Source organism: Rhinoderma darwinii, chromosome 2 (genome assembly GCF_050947455.1).
Source record: "Rhinoderma darwinii isolate aRhiDar2 chromosome 2, aRhiDar2.hap1, whole genome shotgun sequence".
NCBI classification, from domain to species: domain Eukaryota; kingdom Metazoa; phylum Chordata; class Amphibia; order Anura; family Rhinodermatidae; genus Rhinoderma; species Rhinoderma darwinii.
The window spans coordinates 64,699,216-64,726,724 of NC_134688.1; the positions used below are offsets into that span (position 1 = coordinate 64,699,216).

A 27,509-nucleotide genomic window follows, 5' to 3' on the forward strand; every position below is an offset into this window, starting at 1 on the left:
CGTGGGCCATAGAAATGAATGGATCAGTATTTTGATCCACAATTACGATTTGTAATTTCTGATTAGAATTAGTCGTGTGCATGAGGCTTAAGTTCATAACTTAGATTACAGTTGGATCCTGCATGTCACAGACACGCAGAACCCACTGACACTGAACCTGTCAGGTCCGCGGGACTGATGGATTCAGGTAATAGTGAACGATACAGCTGTTCTTTGTAGGGAATACAGAGCAGCTCTATCTAAAAAAGTAAAACGAATTTCTAATAAAGACAAATTAAAAAGTTACACCCATCGCACTGACTGACTGACCTGTTTATTAAAAAAAAAAAAAAAATGCCACTTATAGTTGTACATAGCCTTTAAGACTGGTGGCTCAGGCGTAGATTTGTGCTATACTTTACAGCAATTTTTGGTGAAAATTAAAGTAAATCTGATGGTTGCAGGAGGCCATGTCCCATCCCGCTAAACCCCTCCAGTGTAAAATGTCATAAAGTCATAAATTTTTGCGCAGATATGGCGTATGCCCCACAAAAGTGCACCATTTAAGAGTTTTATTATAAAAATTTATTGCTTTTAAAATAACTTTTTATGCACTCCAGACTTTTCATCTAGCACCTCCGTGTTCATGAATATTATACAATCACATGGAAACACCAGAACTTCTGGGACACTTACACAGGTTGACCAGGAGGGGAGTAGTGAGGGTGGTGTTAACTCCGCTTACTAGTGCATATGGCATGCTGGGGGTGGCCCGTATGAGCTTTGTAATAATTGTCACCTATGATAATAATGCAGCATCTGGTAAAACAAGTTAATATCAAGAAGACCATTTAGGGACTCTTTTTTTCAGATCATGTCTAGGGGGATAAATAAATTGAATATGTAGCAATGTTGTCACGCTATGTACTTTGTTGAATATTTTCTCTTTCTTTGTTAAGGCATTGTACCCTTTGGTGACGTGTCTGCTTTGTGTCAGCCAGAAACAGTTCTTTCTAAACCGGTGGCATATTTTTCTCAACAACTGCTTATCTAACCTGAAGGTAAAGGTGTCATCCGTGTTATCCGTCACATTTCAGGTTTCAGTAATTGAAGAATGATGAATGATGTGATTGTGTGAATGAATGACCTTATGTAAAGAAACAATGACTGCTGAAAAGGGAAAATGGCTCGGAAAACCTACGATAATGTATTATATTGTGTTGCGCTAGTAAAATTTATTTATTATAAACTAAGTGTATTTAGAATTGTACAGTAGAAATAACCTTTCTTTACCGCTCTAGAAGATGTTTAGATGACCTGTGATTCTTTCTACCTGCCTGCTAATCTACAGACAGCCAAAGAAGGGGCAGAGGGAGTAGATTAAAGACCCTTTTACACAGGCCAATTATCGGGTAAACGATCGATCATAGAACTCTCGTTACCGATAATCGCCCTATGTAAACAGAGCAGCAATCAGCAGATGAACGAGCAAATGCTCGTTCACCTGCTGATCGTATCGTTGTGAAAAGTAAAACTGTGTAAACCGGGAGATGCGCTGCCGACATGATGATAATGTATGGGGATGAGCGATCAGGGTAACAAGCGCTCGTTGCCATATTAACTCCTTGTGAAAGGAGCAAACGGGCGCCGATCAATGAGCTGTCTTGTTGATCGGGGGTCGTTTACACTGCCCAGGATGTAAGAGGACCTTTTAAATAGCGGCAGGATCAGACTATACAATGGGTTTGTTTGTAGTCTGTAACCGTGGAGACACTGTGGTCTGCATAGGAGCTGTAAACACAAAACGATAGCAAATTTTTAAGCAATACAAAAAAAAATGATTGCATAAGCATAGCAATTAAAGTGGTAGTCCAATCTAACTCTCCCATAGATTTTAAAGAGAGCCCTGCCTAAGTTCTCTCACCTAAAAGTGGCCACTGACCGAAGCATTTAAACATTCCATTGTTGAGGGTCCCAGTGGGTGTGACCCCTACCTATTAGACATAAATGTCTAATATGGGAATACCCCTTTTTAAGATATTTAACAACTTCAACATGCACTTTAGGGGGGATTCATACGAGCGTGTATTCGGTCCGTGCGGGCCGCGTGGTTTTCACGCGGCACGCATGGACCAATACAAGTCTATGGGGCAGTACAGACAGTCCGTGCTTTTTGCGCAGCGTTTGTCTGCTGCGCAAAAAGCGCGACAGGTTCAATAACTCTGCGTATTTTGCGCATCACGCACCCATTGAAGTCAATGGGTGCGTGAAAATCACGCGCACCACACGGAAGCACTTCCGTGGGACGAGCGTGATTCGCGCAACAGCAGTGAAAAGGATGAATGAAAACAGAAAAGCACCACGTGCTTTTCTGTTTCCGAACATCTAAACGGAGTGTCTTTGCGATGAGCGAAGCCGGACAAGCGTACCGAACTTCACCGCGTTCGGCCAAACTCGGCAAAAAAATTATCGGTACGCGACGTCAGGAGATAGTCACTGTCCATGGTGCTGAAAGAGTTAAACTGTTTCAGCGCCATGGACCGTGACTTCCGATCCCAATATACATGAACCTGTAGAAAAAAAAACGAAGTTCTGACTTACCGCTAACTCCCGGCTTCTTCCTCCAGTCTGACCTCCCGGGATGACAATTAAGTCCAAGTGACAGCTCCAGCCAATCACAGGCCAAGCACAGGCTGCAGCGGTCACCTGGACTGGCGCGTCATCCAGGGAGGTGGGGCCCGATGTCAAGAGAGGCGCGTCACCAAGAACGCGTCACCAAGGAAACGGCCGGGAAGTTCTCGGTAAGTATGAACTTTTTCTTTTTTTTCTACAGGTTTTGCGATATTGTGTTCGGCATTCACTGTCGAGGGTGCTGAAAGAGTTAGCTCTTTCAGCACCTTGGACAGTGACGGCCGTCGACTAGCCTCATCTCTATGATGGCGGCTTCGCGAAAATCACGCAGCCGCGCATCAGACACGGATGACACACGCAGCTGTCAAATGGTTTTTGCGCGCGCAAAACGCCGCGTTGTTTGCGCGTGCAAAAACGCAACGCTCGTGTGAATCTGCCCTTAAGCTCATCCAGACACGGTTATTAAGGTCTATATACTGTAGTTGAGAAGGTTAGGAAGCTGCCGAACACCTCAGCCCCCTTCCCAGATCCGTAAAGTTATTGGCAATACAAAAATTAGACGACATTCAGGATATATTATGATGATGTTGGTTTATATAGTTTATTTTTTGTGAATATATCATTTCATTTATGTCTTTCGAACAGAATAAAGATCCAAAAATGGCACGAGTCGCACTGGAATCCTTGTACAGACTACTGTGGGTGTATATGATACGAATAAAATGTGAAAGCAACACCGCAACACAAAGGTTGGTCACATGTCTTTGGTTTACAGTACCTAAGTATATACATGGTGAGAACTATGTATGTTTTATGTTGAAATGAAGGAGTCAATCGGCACGTACACCCTGCACCAAAGTGCAGCAAAATATGGCGTTTTCCACGTGGAAGCGGAAAAACTTTTATGGAAGATATGAAGTAATTGTGCTCAGTGTCATATAAATGTTTAGAAATATGATGTGTTATAATCCTAATGATGATATTTCATTGCAATAGCCGTCTAACAACCATAATTGGGACGCTTATCCCTAAGGGTTCTCGTGGGGTGGTACCCCGAGACATGCCTCTCAACATCTTTGTGAAGATCATACAGTTCATCGCACAAGTGAGTCATACTATTTAAAGACTGTATATTATTGACTTATGTAGTCTATCTGGTATGTTTCTCCGGCTTCTTATATTCAACTTTTATCCCTTATGTGTGGCCGTAGATGGCTTAGTGTTTGGACATGTGGATGTATGGCCAAATCGTTCAAGATCCAACATTTCAGTTACACAGCTGGTCTTCATTCCCACAGGCTCCTCTCAAATCTGTTCATGCAGTTGGAAGATGGAAATGCAAAGCCTCATAGTGGTTGGTGGCATCTAATGTTGGCCATACATATTAGATTAATGTTGGTAGTTACCACTGACAGTCTAATGTGCATGGGGTCTTCCAAACTGCAGATGTCAGGGGAAATGTGACCATTTAGCTGCACCCAGAGGTATTTAGAAGCTGCTTGTCTTCTTCTTCCCATTGAAAGAAACATGCACGCTTGACTGAGCTGACCATATTTTTAGCAAGATTAGGGGAGATAGTTGTTGGCCAAAGGGGCATTGGCCGACAGCTTAAATGGATATTCCATCACATAATGTCATGTCATATTGGCTGGATAAGATCGGTGATGAAAAAAACATGTATGTCCTTTACTTGGTGTCTTCTGATTAAATTCATATTTTCAGGTGGCTCCAGTTATAGCTCGGTAGTCCAAAATGTTGTCAGGATTGTTTGGATTTTGAAATACCAAAAAAAAAAAAAAAAAAAGCTAAAAGGCTATCTACACCTTTTTGAAGACATGTGAACAACTTTTAAATGGACTTTTATAAAATTGTTGTTTTCGTTTTTAAGATACAGCATCTCTATGTATCCTGTATACATAGAAGCTGTATCATTCTGTCAAAGCCGCGGCCACCAGCTCAGCTGAACTGACGGCCCAGCTGAAAACTGGTCCCGCGTGTCTCTGACACACCGGATGCAGCTAATAACGATCACATCTAAGTTCATAACTGTGATCGTTATTATCTAGATCAGATGTGATCGTTATTAGCTGGATCCTGTGTGTCAGAGACGCGCAGGAGCAGCTTTCACCTGAGCCGTTAGCTCAACTGACCTGACGGAATCAGCTTTGACAGAACGATATAGCTTCTATGTAAAAAGGATACATCGAAGCTGTATCTTAAAAAGTAAGACAATTTTTTAAAAATAAGTCAGTTTAAAAATTGTTTAAAATCACATAAAACATGAAATTATTTTAAAAAGAATTCTCTTAAATTAAAGATTATGTACATCCTTTATCAGAAAGTAAATTCCCATGAATGTAGGTAGACCTACTCTGTGTTTCAAGTCCTCGATAAGTAATACTAGTCTGTGAAGTGTGATTCCTTTGGTTTAGTAAAGAATGTTTTTTTATTTGTACTTTACATTGTTTTTTATTCTAGTGTTTTTATCAGCTGATTCACGCATTTCCATATTTTATTTTATTATTCTACTTCAGGAACGTCTAGATTTTGCAATGAAAGAAATAATTTTTGACCTTTTATGTGTTGGAAAAGCGGCAAAAGCTTTCAGCCTCAACCCAGAGGTAAGTGTTTGTTTTTTCCTGAAAGGCTAATAAAAAATTAGAAATAATATGTAAATGCTTTAGTTGGAGGCATCATTTTAAAGAATTGTCAAAGTGATCAGCTAATTGCCACAGGTTTGACTTCTCTAACCCCAATGATCAAATGATTGCCGGGGGAAGCTGCATTCTGTCAATCATTTCCTGTAGGGAAAATGTAGTATTACACCGTGATTATTCAGATGAATAGGCGACCATGTAATACATGGTTATGTCAAGTTCTCTAGCTTATAGAGAGGGGTCCCCAGAGAGTTGCCCCCCCTGTGTCAACCTTATGCCCTAATAAGGCATATGGAAGGGATGTACAAATGGGACTTCTCTTATAAAGCTCCTTGGACCCACCACCTAATTACCAATGTGGTGGGATTCCACTATAAACCAAGACTTCATTGGAAGATCAATTAAATTTAGTAACTTTTATAAAGTGAAGTGTTCATTTAATTAGTAACATAGCTCTGCCTAGCATTATTACACTTTGCCGTTCGTTTAAGTTGTCATTGCACCTACACAAGGACCATCTATAATATTATTGATCTCTTTAGTGACATTGAGTCCAGGTGTGATTTGACGGTTTGTAACCCCACCGTAGCTACTCCACTGACTTTAGTAATCCTCACAAAAAAAACACATCATGGTGGATACCTGTTGTTCTGGGCATCCTCTGAAGCATACAGATTTATGAAGTGATCATCTTCTTCACGATTTAATTTATTTTACCTTTTTTCCCCTATCCCCACAGAGAATGAATATAGGCTTAAGGGCTTTCTTGGTGATTGCGGATAGTTTACAGCAGAAAGATGGGGAGCCACCCATGCCAGTGACGGGAGCTATTCACCCTTCGGGTAACACCCTCCGTGTGAAGAAAACCTACCTGAGTAAAACACTCACAGAGGAGGAGGCAAAAATGATTGGTGAGCATATGTATTAGTCTACTAATGTTCCTGGTAGAGACATGGCATATCCGGCTTGAAGGGTAACTAAACTTTCAGAAAACATCTGGGGTCCGAGCACTGAGACCGCCGCCGATCGCTAAAACGAATCGGCAGAAGAGCTCGGGTGGGCACTAAGCTGCTTTGTTTCTGATTTGACTCTTCTCGGAAAGCCGATGTAACAGTGTAGGGACTCAATAGAAAGGCTGTGAGCCTGTACACCAGCTGTTCGGCTTTATGAGAAAAGCCGATCAGAAACTAAGCGTCTCAGCGCTCACCCGAGGGCTTCTGCCGTTTCGTTTTAGCGATCGGTTGGAGTCTCAGTCCTCTGACCCACACCGATCAAGACTTCTGACATGTCACTATGACATGTCAGAAGTTTTCTGAAAGATTAGTTACCCTTTAAAATGACTATACAGTGTGAATCCCATTAGAGGTGAAATCCTTGTGGTACAGTTGGTAGTCAGGTGAACTGTTGTCACCATTCTGGCCCCTTCCGCCTTTACCAAGGGGTTTCATGGACTGCCCTTATTTAGTGGATCCGTCTTTATCTCCTCCTGCTGTAAAAAGTTCCAAAGAGCTGTTTTTTTGTTTGTTTTTTTACAGTTTGCATTGTCCTCCTAAATTAAAAAATGAGGACAACACTTATGAGAGGATACTGGGACTTCTTAATGAAACCTAATATGTGGTTATTATGAGCAACATGACGTTGTTGTGGGGGGAATCATAAATGCCTTTGTCTTTACTCCCTCCTTTTATTTGTGTATGTATAATCGTTTCCATTTTATGGTGCCATGTACAGATGTAGTTGTGCTGAGTTTGTCATTTGGCACAATGTGGTTTTTCCATAGTACTGCCAGTGCTCCTTTTGCACAAAAATAAACTGTTAAATGACCAATTGTTCTCGATGCTTCTCGATGTTTGCCTTTTTCTCTTTTTTTTTATCCTCTTTTCTAGTCATGCCTCTGGAAATTTTCTCCTTTTTGATTCTCTTCTCTAGGTATGTCTCTGTATTACGCTCAAGTACGGAAAGCAGTAGACAACATTCTCCGGCATCTAGACAAAGAAGTGGGAAGGTGTATGATGATGACGAATGTACAGATGTTGAACAAGGAACCTGAAGACATGATCACGTAGGGCATTTTTTTTAATTTTTTAAATGAATTGTTTTTTCAGCAACTACAAGGAATTCCAGAAGTAGCTTTGTAATGGTTCACTAGTGTTTACAAAGAATGTCTCAACCATATCTTTATAATAACATATTACTATATTGTATAAATGTAGCTTGACAATGCAGGCCCTATTTAAAAACGGTGTCTTCTCCGATTTTTTTTTTTTATGAGAACACTTTTTCCCTTGTGCCCTGACTTTTTAGAGTTGTCATAGGGACATTCCATGGATCTAAATCACCATTCACATCCAAAGTGCCACTATATAAGCTAGTTAGGATGTGATTATTGAAATGAGTGGTTATTTGGATCCTCACGATGTCCTATGGCCGTATAGAACAGCCAGGCCACAATGGAGGAAGTACCAAAAATAACAAAAATTACATTTATTTTTATAATTGCATGACATTTGCCAGGTCTGATGTGGTGCAGCAGCTGTTCTACATACTAACCTGCCTGCAATGAATTGATAATCTCCATCCATTACACTTGAATGTTAAATTTTCTTTGCGTCATGTATTCTAAATATCGAGCTTGATTGAACTCCCTGGGTGGAAGTAACAACGTTTCTATGCCAGTTTTCTGGCATAGAAATGTTGCAAACGTCCCAAAAGTTGCAAAAACCGCGACTCTTGCACCGTCACCCCTGCTCTCGCCACTTTTTAAAAAAGTGGGTGGGGCTCAGTGGAAGGGGGTGAGGCCATCCGTTGACCACCGCATTTAATATAACTGAAATTATTGGCCTAAATTATAGCGAATGTCTAATCTAGCTTCTGTGGCGCACAGGATGCGGCAAATTTATTAAAAAGCGTGTGACTCTTAATAAAACTCGAGCTGGCGTAATAGGTGCCAAATTTGTTAAGACTGGCGCAGTCTTAATATATCACCCTCTATATTTCTGAACAAATGAAGTCACATTCATAAATCTCTATGGATCTCTGACTTAACCTACATTTGCAAAGTGAGAACATTAAGAATCTTTTTTTGCAGCAATTTTTAACTGAAACCTTGCATGTGGAGACAGCATCTTGTGGAAATAAGGATTCCTGAGTAAGGCCTCATGCACACGACCGTAGCCATATGCACGGCCGTGATTTTCGTGGGCCGTGCACATGGCCGCGGCCATTATTTGCTATGAGCCTGGACCGCAGAACACGGCCGTAATAAGACTTGCCCATTCTTTCTGTGGTCTGGTCTTCTGGGCCATGCACGGACCGTGGAAACCACGGTCGCGTTCATGGCCCCATAGGAATGAATAAGGCCGCATTTCTCCCGTGGATTTTCGGGGGAATTGCGGCCGCAAAAGCACGTTCGTGTGCATGGGGCCTTACCGATGCAATAAAATACCTTCTCTCTAAGACAACGTAAATGTTCCAATGAGTATTATAGGATTGCACATGTTTTTATCACTACATTGTGCCGGTGGGCTGCAGGGTCCGCTGCTTCCTGCCATGGGAGACGTCTGATTCAATCCTATTCTAATGTGTCTTGTGCCGCTCCATGTATTTAGCTGATATTTCTTTGATGCAAGAAGTCATGAGAAAATATGTAATAAAGTAAACAGAGCAGAGTGTCTTTATTAATGTGGCGTGCCCAAGTCTTTCATGGTCAGCCAGCAGTGGTCTGGAATTCCTGTTTTCTGTATGAAGTGTGCAGTCGGCTCTGATCTCCCTGTACCATTTCACATTTCAGTGGAGAACGAAAGCCAAAGATTGACCTCTTCAGAACATGCGTAGCAGCCATTCCTCGCCTACTTCCCGATGGGATGTCAAAACTGGAGTTAATTGACTTACTTTCCAGGTATGATGCTTATTACTGATCAGAATTTCTAGAACATTACTCTGCTGGATCAGTCAAAGTACTCCAGAAATATTGGCTCTTGATATCCAGATGAATAGTGTTTCTCAAAAATATCATGTCTTCTGCTTGGGTCTTCAGGCTTCCCAATGGCATATTTTTAAGATATCTGTGATTGTATGCAGTAACCTTGTTGTTGTCCTCATCATCTTCCTTTTTTCCTTTCAACTCTTCCAAGCATTGTATATTCTACTGAATTGGATCTTCTCAAATGGTTTCTGGTTATTTGTGCTTCAAAAGGGTTGTCCTTTCAGGACACAACCTGGTTTCTGAATACAACTCCACCAGCGATCAGCTGATATCAACAAGAAGCTGCAGGTGGCCACACACTGCCACTGCAGGGGAAATGTAGTATTACATGGCAGCCATTAAATGGCCATCTTGAGTCTTCTCCGCTCTGTTGAATAGAAGGGGTTCCTAATGGGGAACCTCCCTTTATGATGTCCACATATTTTAATAGGGCATATGGAATGGGGTCCCATCAGTGGAAAATACTGTAGTCTAAAAGGGGTATTCCGGTTTCAGCAGTTAAAATGTATTCTTTGTATAATGAGTTATGCAATTTTTACACCCCGTTCCCGCCGCTCCGGTCTCAGAAGATCCTGCAGCGGTCACGTCCTGCTGTCAATCGCTGGCCTCAGCAGTGATACTGTAATGAACGACACATGACCACTGAGGCCAAATATCGACTGCAGCGGCACATGACCGTTGACCGGTATTGATCCCTAGTTTGCTTCATAAGAGTTTTTCATTTCCAATTTTTGGGGAATTACAATAGGATTTCCTTTTTGCTCAGTGGCAATATTTCTTATAGTGATCTATATAGTTATTTAATTTGTTTTATATGTTTTTGCAGACTGTCTATCCACATGGATGATGAACTGCGGCACATTGCACAAAACTCTCTCCAGGGTCTTCTTGCTGACTTTGTGGATTGGAGGGAAGATGTATTATTTGGATTCGTTAATTTTCTGCTACGTGAAGTGAATGATACCCACCAGACACTCCTTGACACATCTCTCAAGATGCTGTTGCAGTTGCTCACCCAGTGGAAGCTAGTAATACAGACCCCTGGGAAATCTTATGAGCAGGCGAAAATCAGGACATCAGAGGTAGGGTGTTTTTATTACCGTTACATTTCTTTGATGTGTCCCAGTGGGACAGTCGTTTGGGCATGAATATGCTTATATCTTGTCTGGTTTCCTTCATTTGTGGAGTTTTCCATAGTTCTTATAAATATTTATAGTGCACGGGAAAAAGATGTGCTATAACCAATCATAGGCTGTCAAGTTTGTCCTTTCGCCTTTCAAAGTAAGTATTTGGATCTTTACCGTATATTAAAGGGACACCAAAGTGAATAAATAAAACAATAAAACGAACAGAGAACAAATAAATGTTTATCAGTCTGCAAGACTTCGTAATGGCCCTTGAAACAAACCGTCTTAAAGAAATATTGCAGAGAAAACAAGGCCGGGTATATCGTCTCATTTTTAGCTGGGGACCCAGTGAGCGGTGAAGTTTAGCTAAAGAGGTGAGGCTTAGGCTATGTTCTCGTAACCTTTTGGCCTGACGTCTAGCATGTATGTCAGGAAAGCTCCCGATGTTTATGCCGATAGTGTCCATAGGGCTCCATTAGCCCGAGAAAGGCCTTTTGGTATACCCTTTTTTTATTTTTACTTTTTTAGGTATGCAATAGCGTAGTAGACTATGCCATTTCAAACAAAAGAATCATGTGACAAAACGTCAGTCATTCGCATGGTATACATTTTTGTTCTTAACATAGGAGCCTAGGAATGGCATATGCCACTGTATGGCAAACGTCATATGGTATATGTTTAATGTATACATGTGACGTATGCCATACAGTTATGGACTTTTTCAATCGCCTTTAATAACGAAACGGATACCATTCGAGTTTATAAGCGACGTATGTGTTAAACGGATGCTTGATAGTGCCATGCGTCATCTGTAGACTATAATGGTATCTGTTTAATGTATACGTCATGAACAGGGTAATGAGAGTTCATGATATATACGTTTAACGTGGTCACAGAGCTAAAAATGTAGGTTGTGGTGTACAAAATGAATTGTTAAGCTTGAGTCATATCTAAGGGCCATGGAGCATCGCGTAGAAGCAGTAGCGGAGAACAAAAAATCCTCAAGATGATAGCATAATAGCCTGTCCGAGATTGTTGGTGCCTGAATGGTCTAGTCACAGTATCCAAATGACGTCAATTCGGTCAGTGGTGTCGGTTATGGTCACATTAATGTGTCCAGATAGCATAATTAGAAAAAAAGCAGTGAAAGGGAGAAGTATCCTAGTAACTAGCATAAAAAAAAATTGAACGAGGCGGGGGGTACTATTATTGATGTGTGGGTCACATGGTACCTTGTAGCCAATCAGGTAATTTGCATACAGCATATGTAACATCAACAATACTGTGTATATTCCTTGTTGTCTATATGCAGCCTCCAGCCAAAATGTATAAATCCAGCCTTACAATATAGATAGGTGAAAATGTACAGTAAAACAGTAAAGTTGTCCTTGAGCTGATGGATTTCATATTGACTCTGTTCATAGAATAGATGCCCCTGCTGTATGTAGATGATGTGTGCATATATAATATTTTAGTATTTGGGTTATTTTTATGGCTGGCCATGTCCCTTGGGATTGATTTTCTACATTCTGATGTTCTGAACACTTCATCTTAATAATTTATGATGTGATTTTCTAAGAACTGAAAAGTCTTCTGCAAGGTCAGAGAAGAAGTGTTATAAAAGAAGACATGCAGTCTAAATAATTTATTACAGTAGTGGCTAGCAAAAATTTAATAGAATAGTTTAATGTATAAAATATGTTATGAACTTGGATATAAATATGGAGACACACGTGAATGGAGATGACAAATAGAAATATTGTTGGCTAGTGTATACAGGGTCTTTCCATTTCAGACATGTATTAACTGAATGTGCCATAAATGCTAATTGATGTGGTCCCCTGACCACTATTCAGTCTGCAGACCACCACGCCTGGGGGCTCAGAGAACTCCTATTCTTACTATAGGTTGGGGTCCCATAGTAAAGTAGACAGAAGAAATCCACACATGTACATACAGGTCATACAAGCTCCTTAGAGATGTTGCCATTGGATGTATTCAAACCAATAATCCCAGTACTTCCAAGCAACTACACTCTAGAGGACGGTGAAGGCTCCCTTAAATGTAAGGATTTATAGAAGATGGGATTAGTGTGTCTTTTTCGGTTTCCTAAAAATGTTTCTCAGAGGCTCTGGCTATTTTTGTAGGATTTGGTGACAGTTGTGATGATGGAGGACCTTGTTCGATTTCTGTAGGTGCCATTGGCCAACCTTTCTGGCTAAATGCTATTGTTTTTCCATCAGATGAATTAGTCCTGGAGCTCTGTCGCCTGAAAGGACTGGAGGGTGTATGATCAGGAGTTAAAACATTTCTGAAAGATCTTTCAGCTGTTGGGCATTTCTCACACATAGGACCATTATTGAATGACCCTAAAGAAGTTTGCACTGTAGACAGTTTTGCTCTCGAAGGTGGTATTAACTCTGGGTACATATATGCAACCGAGGCAGCTCTACAGGGGCCTTGTAGGCAAATGGGGCCAATTGTTTTTGTAAAAGAATAATAATAGCGCTTACTACTGTCTATCGGACTGCATGCAAAAGGACTGGGCCAATAATTCTTACTGGAAAGTTATGATGGAGGTGACCTAGGACTAGCACCCAGCGATCAGCAAATGAAAAGTTGGAAAAGCAAGGGGTTCATGTGCTCCTTCTTTTTTGCTGTATGTGAACCTATTATCAGTACATGTATATTCTGGTTATCATCTCCTTTTTTTAGTTATTCCCATGTATTTTTTTCACCCAGCTAATTCCTAATGGCTCCAGTCACAGGATACAGTCTGAACGAGGACCTTATTCCAATGTGTTGCACGCAGTGGAAGGATTTGCACTATTGTTACTTTGCAGTTTTCAGCTGGCTACTCGTAAAATGGCTGTTTTAATTCTAAAAGAGGTCCGAGCACTATTTACTGCACTGGGACAAGCCGAGGTATGAATTGTGCTATGTATACATTTGCTGGTAGGGTATAATTGTAACTCCTTAAGGAACATCTCCTATACCTCCCTTTTATCTTTTTAACACGTTGAAAGTAATGAGATCTTATAGGTTGATTATTTTATATCACTAAATTGAAGATAAGAAGTTAATCTGCTTTTATTAATTAGGAAGATGATAAGCCAATGATGGATGTGCTGGATCAGCTCAGTCCTTCTATACTTGAAAGCTTTCTACATGTTGCAGTGTCCGATTCTGTAAGTAGGTTTTGATATCCTTTAAGACTTTGTCATGTTAGTGTCACATGTTATTTTATAAAAAACACGAGAAAAAAATAAATAATTTGGCTTTCTGGTATCTGTATTTTACCATTTGCGCAGTGATATTGCTGCAGTTTTTGGACAATCGGCCAATGGAAAATGTATAGACTGAACCTTGTAGAATAATAAGTCCTCAAGTCAGTCAGTGTAAAAAACAACAACTCTGTGATGGATCTGCTTGATCTATTCAATCACCTTCTGACTGGGGAAAATGTCCTATTTGCCTAAAGGTGTCCATACACACTAGATGAATACCGTCCGACTATATAATGTGAGGGTCTCCCGACTCTCACATTGCATGGATTTCAACACGCCTGATCCTTTTGTTCCTGTGGTCTGGCAGTGACTTATTCCCCTCTCCCAATTCACTCTGCCCAATGTGCATGTTAATGTTGGCACCTTAAGACTTGTTACAGACGTCCGTACTTCTGCTCCATGGACGCGCCATATATTTACAGAAAAAAAACAAGCTTAGATCCCGTTGTGTAAAATTGGGATCCAGATTCAAGTCTTTACAAAAAAAATGTCTAGGAAGTCATTAGTGATGAGAGGATCCAATCCCATTCTTGACACTAAATTTACAGCACCCACAATGGAGCCATATTACGCAGGTGTGAATTAGACTCTTAGTTGGTGACTGGCCTGATCTTTTCCACTTTGTTCTTAGAAGAGATGGGAAAATAAGGTCTTTATCCTATTACTTAATCCTAGAACCTTTACTCTGGGACCTAATAATAATAACTTTGACGCATAAAGTTCATGTTTCTTGATATCCAGGTAGACTACAGGCCCTTATATGTCGATTAATGTGAAGCTTAGGAGGAATCCATGATACCCATTAAACAGGTTTACCAAGCTCTACATTTGACTAGTTGCTCAAGAGCTGCTTGCACATTGTACTATTCTTTCTGTACATTCTGTTGACTTAAAATTTCTGCGCTGTAAAATACCTAAAGTAAAACTTCACTGTTGTTGGGGTTTGCAGCACGGACATTTGTAATTCTCTCAAATTGCCCATGTTATAGGCGCCTCCATGGTCACCGGAGCAGGACATGAAGCAAATGTATAATAGCTTTTGTAGCAATTCCCCCCGGCCCAGCAATCTTTGCTCAAGTCAGAATTGGGAAGGAGTATATATATATATATATATATATATATATATATATATATAATATATTTATTTTTTAGAAATGTTAACCCCATCCTTTTATCACATCTATAGCCCCATGTGTATATATTATACAACCCTCCTAAATAGCAATGCTACAGTAGTGTTGTGTGTGCATTTTATTGCTCTTTGTTGTTTTACCTAAAAAGTGAATTTCATGAATAAAACGTTTGCTTTACTAGGCTGCCCTGCCATTTACTCACAATGTGGACCTACAGTGGTTGGTGGAGTGGAATGCTGTCCTTGTCAATAGCCATTACGATGTAAAAAGCCCTTCTCATGTGTGGATATTTGCACAGTCTGTAAAGGACCCATGGGTTCTCTGCCTCTTCACATTTCTTAGACAAGAGAACCTACCAAAACATTGTCCTACAGCTCTCAGCTATGCGTGGCCCTATGCTTTCACAAGACTGCAACTTCTTATGCCACTGGTGGACCCTAAGTAAGTAGGACATGACGCTATATATTTGAATTATGGGAGATGGATGTAGCTAATAAAAATCTGATTAATATGGCAATAAGAGATGGAGAAGAATAAGGTACGAGTCCTGCCAAGTCTATTCATCCATCCTCTGCCCTCAGCTCAGCGCTACTTTTGGCCTTGGGTTGAAGACCTGGTTGCTAGGAACTCGCTGTTCTTGTATCCCTAGCAACTAGTTTATCTCTGTCCACAGCTACAGATTGATTGGTGTTCACCGAAGAAAAGTGGGCCAAAAAATTCAAACCATGCCATTGCCCATCTTGTTATTGATCAGATTTTACTAATGATATATTTGGGTATGGAAGTTCTTTATAAAAATAAAATCCTTCTTGCTAACCCCATTACTGCTCATTTGTTTATTGCTATACTCATAGATGTGATGTTTAGGAAAAAGAACAGTTGGGACTACTGGGGCTCCGTAGTAGTGGAGCACAAAAACATCACAAGTGTTTTTCTATTTTTCGTGATTCCTAGTTAATTACAAGTATTTCATTTTCTCTTTCCCAGAATAATACCAAAAGTCATAAATAATTTAATTGTACTATTACAAAAATAATTTCCTTTTCTTGGGTCTCATTAAGCGGATTTGTCTTTTATTTATAACTCTGTTCAAGTACTGGTTGTTCTTGAGATCTCCATTAAAAACAGCTAACACACTGTGAAATGTAATAATTGTCACTACAGCATCGAGACATACTGCAGAGTTAAGTGCAGTCTACAGGGAAAATATATTTTATACCGCACATGGTGTTCCTCATCCTGTATGGGAAGAGGCAGTCAGTCAGGGTGTGCACTGTCCCCTTGATAGAAATTGGCGAAATTACAGATCTAGTTTATAATTAACTAAACATAATTCTATAAATATTTTCATAATATGTGAGTATTTATGGTGGAAAGGATGATCATTACATTACTATAGACGTTAAATGCAGAGTCGGACTTGCCCAGAGTACCAGAGGATTTTTGGTGGGCCCAGTCTCTGACATATTGGACCCCAAAGGTCCAGCTGAAGACAAAGCAATTGGGAAATAACTTTGGAGTCAATAACTTTTTAAGGTCTATTTCTTATTACAGTTATTTCCAACCGGGGTGCCGTGACACTCCTCTAATCCAATACCCCCGGAAACAAGTAGTAGTAAAAAAAATTCCTCTGTTACTTCTTTCCTTTTTCTTCCCATACTTGTAGCAGACTTGACGCACGCTTATGGGTTGACTCGCCAATAACCTATTTGAACTTTTTGTTATGTCCTGTGTGTGCAAGGACAACAACAAAGTTTACAATGCAATTATAAGTGGACCTGTACACGTTCTGGAGGATATTGGGCCCTCAGAATTATTTCTTCTGGTGGGCTCAGGGAACTCCAATCTGAAAGGCCCGTCTTTACATCCCTTTATATAATTGGTGGAATTTCAGAGCATCAATGTCTGTCTTGTCTGGTTGTAAGCCAGGTCTTTCAATGTGACTAAAAGGGGCCAAGTTAGTTATTTCAATCCTTCATTCCTCCTCTAAACATTCTAAGATTTCCTCTTGGATTAATATGTTGCTAGAGAATTAAAAGTCTGCCAATAAATAAGTAAGCAATAAGATCACAGCACTCGTTTTTCAGACGTCCTTTTCTACATAGAAGCAACAGCCTAATTCGTTGTTATAGGCCGCTCCTCACCTTTCCCTTGTACCAGTTTTAACAAATGCCCCCCAGTATATTCTGCTGGCCCAGCATCAAAGCATCATCTGTGAATTTGGTTCTCTGTGGTTTATCATACATGTGTGTCATTTGGAGAAATTTAATCTCTTAATAATCTGTATACTTTTTTCTTCTTACAGTAGCCCGATTAACGCAAAGAAAACTAGTCCAGCCAGTGGCGACAATTATGTTACACTATGGAGGAACTATCTTATTCTTTGTTTTGGAGTGGCGAGACCAAGTATTATGAGTCCTGGTCACTTACGCGCATCTACTCCTGAGATCATGGCAACGACTCCTGATGGTTCGGTCAGCTATGATAACAAGGTAGGGTGTTTTTTGGTCATGCAAAAAAAACATGCATTTAAGTTACCGATTACTAGTAGGATCTTGAACTTTAGTAAGTTTGAGACTAAACTTGGAAACTAGAGGCAATGAAGGCTGAATTAAAGGACTAAACCATTCATTGGTTTGACAAACTTCTAGCAAACTAACTATAGTTTCCTTCTTATGGTCATCCTTAATGAATGATCCGGTAAAGAGACTAAAGTATCAGACTTGGAATGTTTTATATAAGTGATTGTCAATCAATATAATAATGGGGGCAACAGATGTGGCCCTGAAATCCATCAAAGGGCTGCAAATTTCATTCTGCAAGGACAGGGACAAGGGTTATGCATGACTCGCATATACAGCCTTATTCGTGGTCTTGGTAAACAGTGCTTCTGTGCTTTGTGCCACCGCAGGATCCGTTCTTCCCAATAATTAACATGGGGAAGGCAATGCACCGTATAACGCTGCCTTCCCTGGGGCCAGGGACATACAGCAGACACATGAAACCCACCAGTTGGTCATCACTGTTTTACACACTTGGTCAACTGGATTGATGATCTGGGTCAGCTGGTTAAACATTTATCTACAATTCAGGTTGGTTCTTTCTAGAACAAATAAAAAGAGCATTAATTCTACACTTCATGTAGGTCATATATTGGTTTAAACCAATCACAGGGGAGACAAATGTTATGTCAAAGAATCTTGTGTGTATGAGAGGTGGATCTCCTGATGCCTGAGCAACATGAACAATAGAACATAAAAACTATATATCTGGGCTTCAGTTTCCTTTTCTTAAAAACACCACTATATCTTTCCTCATGCCAGACATGAAATGATGAAGGCTTTTTTTTTTCTTTCCTAGATCATTGGAACCCCTTCAATTGGTGTCCTCCTTAAACAACTGGTTCCTATGATGAGACTGGAGAGTATAGAAATTACAGAGTCTCTTGTGCTGGGTTTTGGGAGAACAAATGCTTTAGTGTTCAGGTATGACAGATGTGTGAACTCTATGTAGTATATTGTTGTCTAGTACATCTTGGCCATATATCTTCTTCTACTGATTGGCAGTTTTGCAGTTAAGTAGACCTTGGCTATGTACACAGAGTCTGTACTGAGGCACAGAGCTGTATGCACTGCCTGCTGCCCATGTCTCCATATGGCACCATATTGCGGAGATATTCTGCCCTAGCATCAATTCTAGGGAAGAATACATCCATAATACGTCATCCACTTTGCCTAGATGTAATCCTTAGTTTTATGAAATATTGGACTTTGCTGATCGTCTCACAATGCTGATTTAATAGATACTGAGATGTCCCCAAACATTTTTTACTTAAATACACAGAATCATAAATGCTTTGTTTTGGATTCTATTTTTATCTGTGCTCTGTACTAATCGTACGTTAATGCATTTCACCAAAAATGTGCCACTTTTCGTATTAAACTAAAATTCTATCTGTACTCTACTTTGTTTTCTAATATTGTAGAGGGTCATAGCTGCAAAACAAAATGGCCGTGACTCCCTTACTCCAGCATCCAAGTAGATAATAATTAGAGATGCCAATTAGGGAAAAAATCATCCATAGTTGTTGTGCCCTTTTCGACTGTAAATTGTATTAATCCACTGCTTTCTTTGTTTTTGACTAATTTTCTAGACTTATTCTAGCCCGAGATACTTATTTGTGCTGCCTTGAGATATTGCACAGCCAAATTTCTGTCACATCCAATGCCAACAATAATCACCGACTGCCAATTATATAAAAAAAAATTAAAATACACAGAGCTAAGACAGAAATACTAAGCATGGTCATTAGTTTAAACTTTCTATTATACCGGCCAATAACCTAGAATTTAGTATCCAGTTTATCATAGTCATTGTTTGTGCTTGTTCCATGCTCGGTGCTGTGTTTGTGTTTGGTTAAAATGGACAAATAACTGTTTTTATAGGGAGTTGGTGGAAGAACTTCACCCTCTAATGAAAGAAGCTTTGGAACGGAGACCGGAGGTTAGTCTAGATGCAATAAATGCTCAAATGATCATTTACATAGTATACAGTGTAACATATGCTTTTAAAATATCTCCAAATTATTGGTTAGTTGAACCCTATAAAAAGTTCATTTTTCTTTTAATAATGTCACACTCAGAAGGGTCCAGGAGTCGAGATACATGGAGATATTTGATAGGGTCCTCACATTGTAGAGCTGCTTTAGCAAAACCAAAAATAAATTCTATCTACATTGGTTGAGGGCATGTTTCAGGAACAGTCTAGATGCAACACACAAAGCATACCGTGAAAAACTTTTTGCTTGGCCACACTTAAATACTGGTCAGACCCCTAGAGAAACTACCGACATTAACAGGGCCTCCCTGCATAGTGCCAGCTAAACAGTGCCCCCATAAATAGTTCCACAATGCTCTTGAAGTGGACCAGGCCCAGTGCCCTCATAAAGTAAGCGTTTAAAAGATCTCACCATTTTTTTCAGTCCACCGCACAATCCGGGAGGGTAGGCAAATATGCTATACCTTTAAAGAATTACAGACAGAAGGTCCAGAGAATATCTTTTCCCATGGCCATTACAATATCTCGCATATTGCTAGTTCTGAGAAATTTAAGAAACATTTGCACACTTATGTGTGAATGACATTAGCAGGAATTCGCATGTACCCCACATCCATGAATGTATTACAAGTAAACTTGTAACACATTCAAATCTCTATGTGAGATTTGTAGTCAACCAGAGCTCAAAAACTCCCGTATTATTTTTCTGCACCAAGCTCTAGATGGGAAAAACATCTGACTAGCATCGTGTTGGCCAAACAACCTTCCGTAAAAACTTCTCTCCTCAATGGAAATCTCCATGCTTGACTTTCTGAGTTCTTAAAAGCTAAGAGGACAGTGATTCCCCTCTCCCAGCCTTATATAATGTACTGGTAAAATAATACACGTCAATAAGCTAGTGCACTTGATAGTTTTGCATATATTACCATTTTACCAATTCTTGTTTGCCTGCCAGAACAAGAAAAGGCGAGAGCGGCGAGACCTGCTGAGGTTGCAGCTGTTAAGGATATTCGAGTTACTGGCCGATGCTGGTGTTATAAGTGACAAGTAGGTTATATTATTATTATCACAAATCTATGTTAAAAAAAAATCTTCCACAATCCGTTCTTTCTTTTAATGCTTTCTTCTTTTTTTTTTTTATTTAAATTTTTTTTTAAAGTACTAATGGCGCCTTAGAAAGGGACACATTAGCTCTTGGGGCATTGTTTTTGGAGTACGTGGACCTTACACGGATGCTTCTGGAAGCTGAAAATGACAAGGAAGTTGAAATTCTTAAAGACATTCGAGCCCATTTCAGTGCTATGATTGCCAATCTGATCCAGTGTGTGCCAGGTATGGCCGTTGTTTGGAGGGTAGTGCTTGTTTATTTTTTTTCTTTAGTATGTCTTACAATTAATTTATCATTTCTTTAGCATGTTCAGTTTTGCTTATGGCAAGGCCCTTGAACATTTTGACTTAAAGGGAAGTCCAGCTCTGTATCAATTTTTCTTATTGTTCCAATGTGTCTAAAATGACAAATGAGACAACTGTGCAAATAGTTTTAACAAAAAAAAAATCTATTGTTTTAAGTTTACAGCTCCTTTGGAGACCTATGTGTCCCCATTACAAAATACTACATACAAACCATGTGCAGTCCGATCCTGCAGTCATACTCCCTTCTAAGTGGCCCCCACTTCTGTCTTGGAGGATAAATGGAAGAGAGTGGGATTGCAGGATCAGACTACACAAGGATTGTTAGTAATCTGTTACTATGGAGACACATGGGTCTCCATAGGAGCTGTAAACACAAAATAGGGATTTTGACTATAAGACTATTTACATACATGATTCATTTTCATTTCAGACGCACTGGAACAATAATGGCTGCCCTTCCCTTTAATAAATGACTTGACAATTGTATTGTTGATATTTAGACATTGCCTCTTACTTGTGGACATTATTAAAATACATTGATTGAACTGTGTGTTTTTCTATTTTACTTCTAGTTCACCACCGGAGATTTTTGTTCCCGCAGCAAAGTTTGCGTCACCATCTCTTCATCCTGTTCAGCCAGTGGGCTGGACCCTTCAGTATTATGTTCACCCCTCTGGACCGTTACAGTGATCGAAATCATCAGATCACAAGATATCAATACTGTGCGCTAAAGGTGAATTGCAAGGTCTTAATGTTATTCCTATCTCTATCTAGGGAAGTATTTATTTTCTTTTTCTGGATACTGATCTACAAGAGTGAAATTTTTCGTTGATATCAAGAAATATTATATGTGGTTTTCTAGAGGCTCGCAGGTAAATCAACTAAATCATCAGAAGATGGCATGAATGGGGGTGTGTGAGTTGGCACCTCCTTTCACACCGGCCAAAGTCTTGGCCAGCAATGTGCCCCATGCTAGCATCTTGTGGGAATTTTAGCTCACATACCTCGTGGATGCTATCTTTCCACAGTCTCAATGACTGAAGACCGGTGAAAGTGAAGGTACGCTTTAATAGGGATCCAGTTTACCAGTCTCTTACGCATATATTTGTTTTGATTCTATGTATCTGGCCAGGCTATGTCCGCTGTTCTTTGCTGTGGTCCAGTTTTTGACAACGTGGGCTTGTCTCCTGATGGATATCTTTACAAATGGTTGGACAACATCCTGGCTTGTCAGGACATGAGAGTAAGTAATGATAATACTGTACATGAGTAATGGCAAAATGTTGTATTGTACTCGACACAAAAAATAATGGCTGAAGTGAATCTCCAGAAAGCATCCCTTTACTATAGTTCAGTTGTCTGAATATATGGGTGCAAGTTACCTGCTCGTCTTTTTTTTTTCTTTTCTCACTGGTGATTTAGTTGCTTGTGGTTTATGGTCCTTCTGACCATGTAATTGAAACTAGTGCACGGACTCCCTGTAGAGCTTATGATGAGCTTGTGCTTACACACAGCAGCCAGTCCGAAGAGGCAGAGGTGCAGGATCACAGCTTTAGAGAGGGACATAGCAGAAGCCTGAGACAGAGTGGATTTCAGATAACCTCAGACTCCTTTTAAAAAATGTAACCTAAGGCCCTGTTCACATCAGCAGTCGACTGCGCTATTGATTCCGTCAAAACAACGGAACCCGTTCACAAAGGGGACAAACGGAAACCATTAGCAAAGTTTTCGTAACCATTGAGATCAATGGTGATGCAAATGGAACCTAAAGCCCCTTTTCCATTGAGGGGTTAACCAGACTGAACCCCTCAACGTAAAGACAAGGCTGATGTGAACAGGCCCTAAGCTGGTGTTACTGCTTATAATTGTGCCCTGAGGCTAAAAAGCAGTCAAACACCCAGTAAGGGTATGTGCACACACACTAATTACGTCCGTAATTGACGGACGTATTTCGGCCGCAAGTCCCGGACCGAACACACTGCAGGGAGCCGGGCTCCTAGCATCATACTTATGTACGATGCTAGGAGTCTCTGCCTCGCTGCAGGACAACTGTCCCGTACTGTAATCATGTTTTCAGTACGGGACAGTTGTCCTGCAGCGAGGCAGGGACTCCTAGCATCGTACATATGTATGATGCTAGGAGCCCGGCTCCCTGCACTGAGTTCGGTCCGGGACTTGCGGCCGAAATACGTCCGTCAATTACGGACGTAATTAGTGTGTGTGCACATACCCTAATAGAGCAAACAAATATGTCAGAGGTCATGACCTACACATAGTTTGAAGACCACAATTGGACATTCACTTTTAGAATAACAAATATTTTAAGCTTATGGCTAAACAATAGTTCTGCAAGCTATCATTAGGTGATAAATCATTAACTGGACAAATGACTTCAGGCATCGCCTTTCTATGTCCAATAGCTGTGAAAAAAATCTCTCCAGCTGCGGGTATTACGTGTTTGCTTCTTCATTTCTGCTGTGTACAGCAATGTTCCTCATCTCAATTTTGGCAGATTGCTCTAAAATGTTTACTCTTTTTCTAGACAATCTCCTGGGAAGTTTGAAGTCATTCCCTTTGTTTCTTCATGACTTCTAGTGCAATAGCTGAAATAATTCACTGGCTATTTCCATGTCATCGTCTTTCTAGGTGCACCAGCTTGGCTGTGAAGTGGTCGTGTTGTTGCTGGAACTTAATCCTGACCAAATTAATCTCTTTAACTGGGCCATTGATCGCTGCTACACCGGATCCTACCAGCTTGCTTCCGGGTGTTTCAAGGCTATTGCAACTGTTTGTGGAAACAGGTATTACAATGAATATTACGCATTCAATTTTTACTTGGATAAAAAAACAATATATCCAAAATATATAGCATAAAGAATACATATAATCATCTCTATTATGCAAATGCTTTCACAAATTTAGTTTATATTGTAGTGGATCTATCCAATATTATTAGGTTCTTCCCATAAAAAGTTGACCGCATTTATGGTGTTCAAAAAAGTTACCATGTTAATTCAAGTAAGGCTCTGTTCACATCTGCTTGGTGGCTCATGTTTATAACAGAAGCCACAATGTAGTGTCAGATCCATCTTACGACACATACTACAAGTGCCCGAGAGACCGATTGACTTATACTGGGGGCCATCCGAGTACGTCCTGGTTTTTTCCATTTTCACAGCAAGATTGGGGCTGCATGCTGCCCTCTTCTTTACGTTAAATGTGACGGGGCACCACCGCAAATGTGAACAGAGCCTAAGGCTATGTTCACACTTGCGTTGTGGCTTCTGTTCATAACAATAGCCACAACGCTATTCAAGATCTAAAAAGTAATGGAGTACTGCACTCGATAGATGCAATTATAGGTTTAATCGAGGCATGTGCTATTTCGGCTACACAAAGCCTTTCTCAAGCTGTGTGCACCCGAAACGTTGCCTATCTGGATAAAACATTTCATTTCATCTATCAAGTGAGTGCAGTACCCCATTACTTTTTTAGATGGGACATTCCCGTGGATGAGATCTGTGATATGATGCAAACTACAGGTGCCCATATCATTGACATACAATAAGATCCATCAGGGTTGCATTGTGGTATCTATCCGATGACCCTCCGACGCAAATGTGAACAGAGATGTAGACCAGAAAAGTTTGCTACTTTTTTAGCACTAGGACCAGTATTTACTAACAGAAGGCAATGTAGCTCCCCTGCACCACTTGTTCTTTGTCTCCCTTTGTATTCCACCTTTAGTGCCATACCGGAATGGTTAATAAAACTGAACGTTTCTTTAGGCATTTTGGCCTCTTTTTGAGTTTTAAAGCAATTGTCAATGCAAACTGTGGTTCAGAAACTACAAATCCCAGTATGTCCTTACAGCTCAAATTGCAGACCAGTAATATAAAGCTTGTCTTGTAAAACTTGACTCTACAGAACTGTGCTGATGGCGTTTTATAGGAGTTTTCTATTTCCATATACAACTAATGGCTATTCAAAATGCATTGCTAACTTTACAGGGCTTATTGTTCCTGAAGAGAAAATGCACTTAAACGTCCTTTTCAACTTGACCTCTCTTTGTTTCCGTCTATGCATGTGCTGATGAGGCCGGGCAGATTGTTCTAGAAAAGGGTCCGGTTACAATTTGGGAACCTGATTATTTTGATTTCCCAGTGACTGAGCATTCCGGAGAGTCACAGGGAAGCTTAATCTGCCTCAGCTGACGTCCTCTTATCACTGGCTTCTAAAAAGCAGCTTGTAGAGCTATTAATATGCGGGTGGAATAATATTATTTCATGAGGTAAAAATTCTCAGAATAACGTAATCTTAAAAGCCTCGGCAATACAGTTCCCACAATAAGTGCTGCACAAACTGGTGCTAATCTACAGGTGTCCAGATATTTTGTGTGTACCGGTTGTCTTTGTTTTTGTCCTCAGAAGATGTTTTTTTATTGGTGTTTTTTTTTCTGCCAATCGCAATACAGTCCTCCTGAAATCTGGGGATTTCACTGACGTTCCTCTAGTGTGTATAGTACCTCTTATACGACACACAAGATTGGTCATGTAATGCAAGTATATGGGTCCAACTTACCGCGTTATGGACACCTGTAACAACAAAAACATCAAATCCTCTGACAGTAAAAGCCAGCGACTTGCAATTGTGTATTATTTAAGAACATGCTGGAGATCAACTGAAACCCCCCCAGTAAACAACTGCAATCGCCAGGCTAAAGTGCTGGTGGTCACACATTTTTCCTACAGCAGGCACCCTAAGGCTGGGTTCACACACCCTATTTACAGACGTAATTCGGGCGTTTTAACCTCGAATTACAACCGAAAATACGGCTCCAATGCGCCGGCAAACATCTGCCCATTCATTTGAATGGGCTTTACGATGTTCTGTGCCGACGTTCATTTGTTTACGCGCCGCTGTCGAAAGACGGCGCGTAAAAAAGACGCCCGCGTCAAAGAAGTGCCTATCACTTCTTGGGACGTAATTGGAGCCGTTTTCCATTGACTCCATAGAAAAACAGCTCCAATTACGTCCGTAATGGACGCTGCGAAAAACACCTGCAACATGACATTACGTCTGAAATTCAGGAGCTGTTTTCTCCTGAAAACAGCTCAGTAATTTCAGCCGTAATGGACGCTGCCGTGTGAACATACCTTAATAGTCCACCGCTAACAGGATTAGCTCACAAAGACAAGACCTTTGCATATACCCTATTAGGGCATATAGACGTCATAAAGGGGGTACCCCACTCAGATCGGAGAGCTGCTAATTATCATTTGAATGGCCCGCCATGTTTTACAATGGCATTGCTTGCACCTGGCAAGGTTCTTCGATACGCATAGGAAAAAAACTGTAAAATATGTACTTGTAATTGGGTACTCGACCATGCCCTGACCAATGCTAAGTATGGGAGACCGATATCAATATCAAAGATATTGATATAATGATGTTCAGCTAACCTACACACCATCCTTTTTTATATATTTTAATATACGATGTAGTAAATCAATACAGGCTTCCAAATAGACTGTGATTTTATGTATGAGAAACTTTTGTGTATGAATAGAGACCTAATCAAGAGCTACGAAGACGTCTACAAAAATCTTGTCTTACCCATTATTTGTCCTAGTTGGGTGAATAATTACTAAATACCAAGGTAAAGAGTCAATACAATAAGAAAAAGTGAGGTCATCAAATAAAAAAGATGCAAGGTCGCTTAACAAGGTGGGGTACTTGGATGTGGACTAGCTAGCAGACATTGAGAGCATTGCTTCTATATAGTGTTCTTGTTTACAGACGCCTAATTCCCGCAGTTAATTCTGTTTATGAAGTTCCAATGTTTTATAGGCTATTGGGTCATACATTCCTCTTTTTCTATTTGGCCTTCTACTATAATTCTAATGCCAAACCTCCTGGTCACAGTATGAAAACTTTGTGTTTTAAATCCTCAAGAAACTAGTGACCTTATTTTCCACAGTTGTGTTCAAGGTAACCGGCAAACAAAAAAACAATACAAGCTTTAAAAAAAAGATGGGGACATATTAGTGGCATACTGTAGACTAAAGAGAAATGAGTAAAGATGGCCATAGATGTACAAATATATCTCTGATCTGATAAGTATTCTGAAATAGTTTTTTCTTTTTTTGGAACATTTTATTCATCAAGACATATCCAGATATTATTTTATCATCAGAATAATTTTCTTATAGACACATGGTAAATTCGTGTTTGATACAATCGAATAAGAATAGCCTTAAGGCATGTCCAGTGACGTTTTGGGGACAGATTTTCATATTCGTAAACTGTTCTATCCTCCATTCGAAAACTGAAAATTCAGCTTTTGACCAGTCATTTACCTAAATGCTGCTGTTCCGGAGATTCTCTGGTGTCGTCGGTTAGGCCACAATAGAAGGTTATGGTGGCCAAGACAATATGACAACCCAACATTGCCCTCATGAGCCACCCTGAGCATTGTATCATGCATTATTAGACTAGATATACATATTAGATTATTATTGGTGAATCCTCACGATAATGTGTATGACTGTCCTCTAATAACAGATGTCAGAGGAAACGAGTATTGGACGTGTTGGATTTCACCACGCCTGATCCTTTGTTCTGACCGGTAATAAGCCATTGTCAGAAGTGTCTGGAAGCGGCATGTCCCCTTCTTTCCTATTGAAAAAACATGCACACTATGCAAAGTGTACATGTATATGGAGGGGAGATCACTGTTA

General features: G+C 40.2%; 1 protein-coding gene across 7 annotated transcripts in view; it reads left to right on the forward strand.

Annotated features, from left to right (window-relative positions):
• Positions 1-27,509, forward strand: part of FRY (FRY microtubule binding protein) — a 420,217-nt gene that overhangs the window by 284,958 nt on the left and 107,750 nt on the right. For all 7 annotated transcript variants that reach the window (XM_075851697.1, XM_075851698.1, XM_075851696.1 and 4 more), the window contains 19 exons: positions 939-1,040; positions 3,256-3,359; positions 3,607-3,715; positions 5,145-5,231; positions 6,007-6,178; positions 7,197-7,329; positions 9,058-9,165; positions 10,079-10,334; positions 13,122-13,304; positions 13,481-13,567; positions 14,981-15,240; positions 17,105-17,291; positions 18,160-18,284; positions 19,245-19,302; positions 20,312-20,403; positions 20,516-20,688; positions 21,342-21,502; positions 21,902-22,012; positions 23,416-23,570. In XM_075851697.1, the coding sequence (XP_075707812.1) occupies positions 939-1,040; positions 3,256-3,359; positions 3,607-3,715; positions 5,145-5,231; positions 6,007-6,178; positions 7,197-7,329; positions 9,058-9,165; positions 10,079-10,334; positions 13,122-13,304; positions 13,481-13,567; positions 14,981-15,240; positions 17,105-17,291; positions 18,160-18,284; positions 19,245-19,302; positions 20,312-20,403; positions 20,516-20,688; positions 21,342-21,502; positions 21,902-22,012; positions 23,416-23,570 (2,663 nt within the window). The remainder of the gene's footprint in view (positions 1-938; positions 1,041-3,255; positions 3,360-3,606; positions 3,716-5,144; positions 5,232-6,006; positions 6,179-7,196; positions 7,330-9,057; positions 9,166-10,078; positions 10,335-13,121; positions 13,305-13,480; positions 13,568-14,980; positions 15,241-17,104; positions 17,292-18,159; positions 18,285-19,244; positions 19,303-20,311; positions 20,404-20,515; positions 20,689-21,341; positions 21,503-21,901; positions 22,013-23,415; positions 23,571-27,509) is intronic.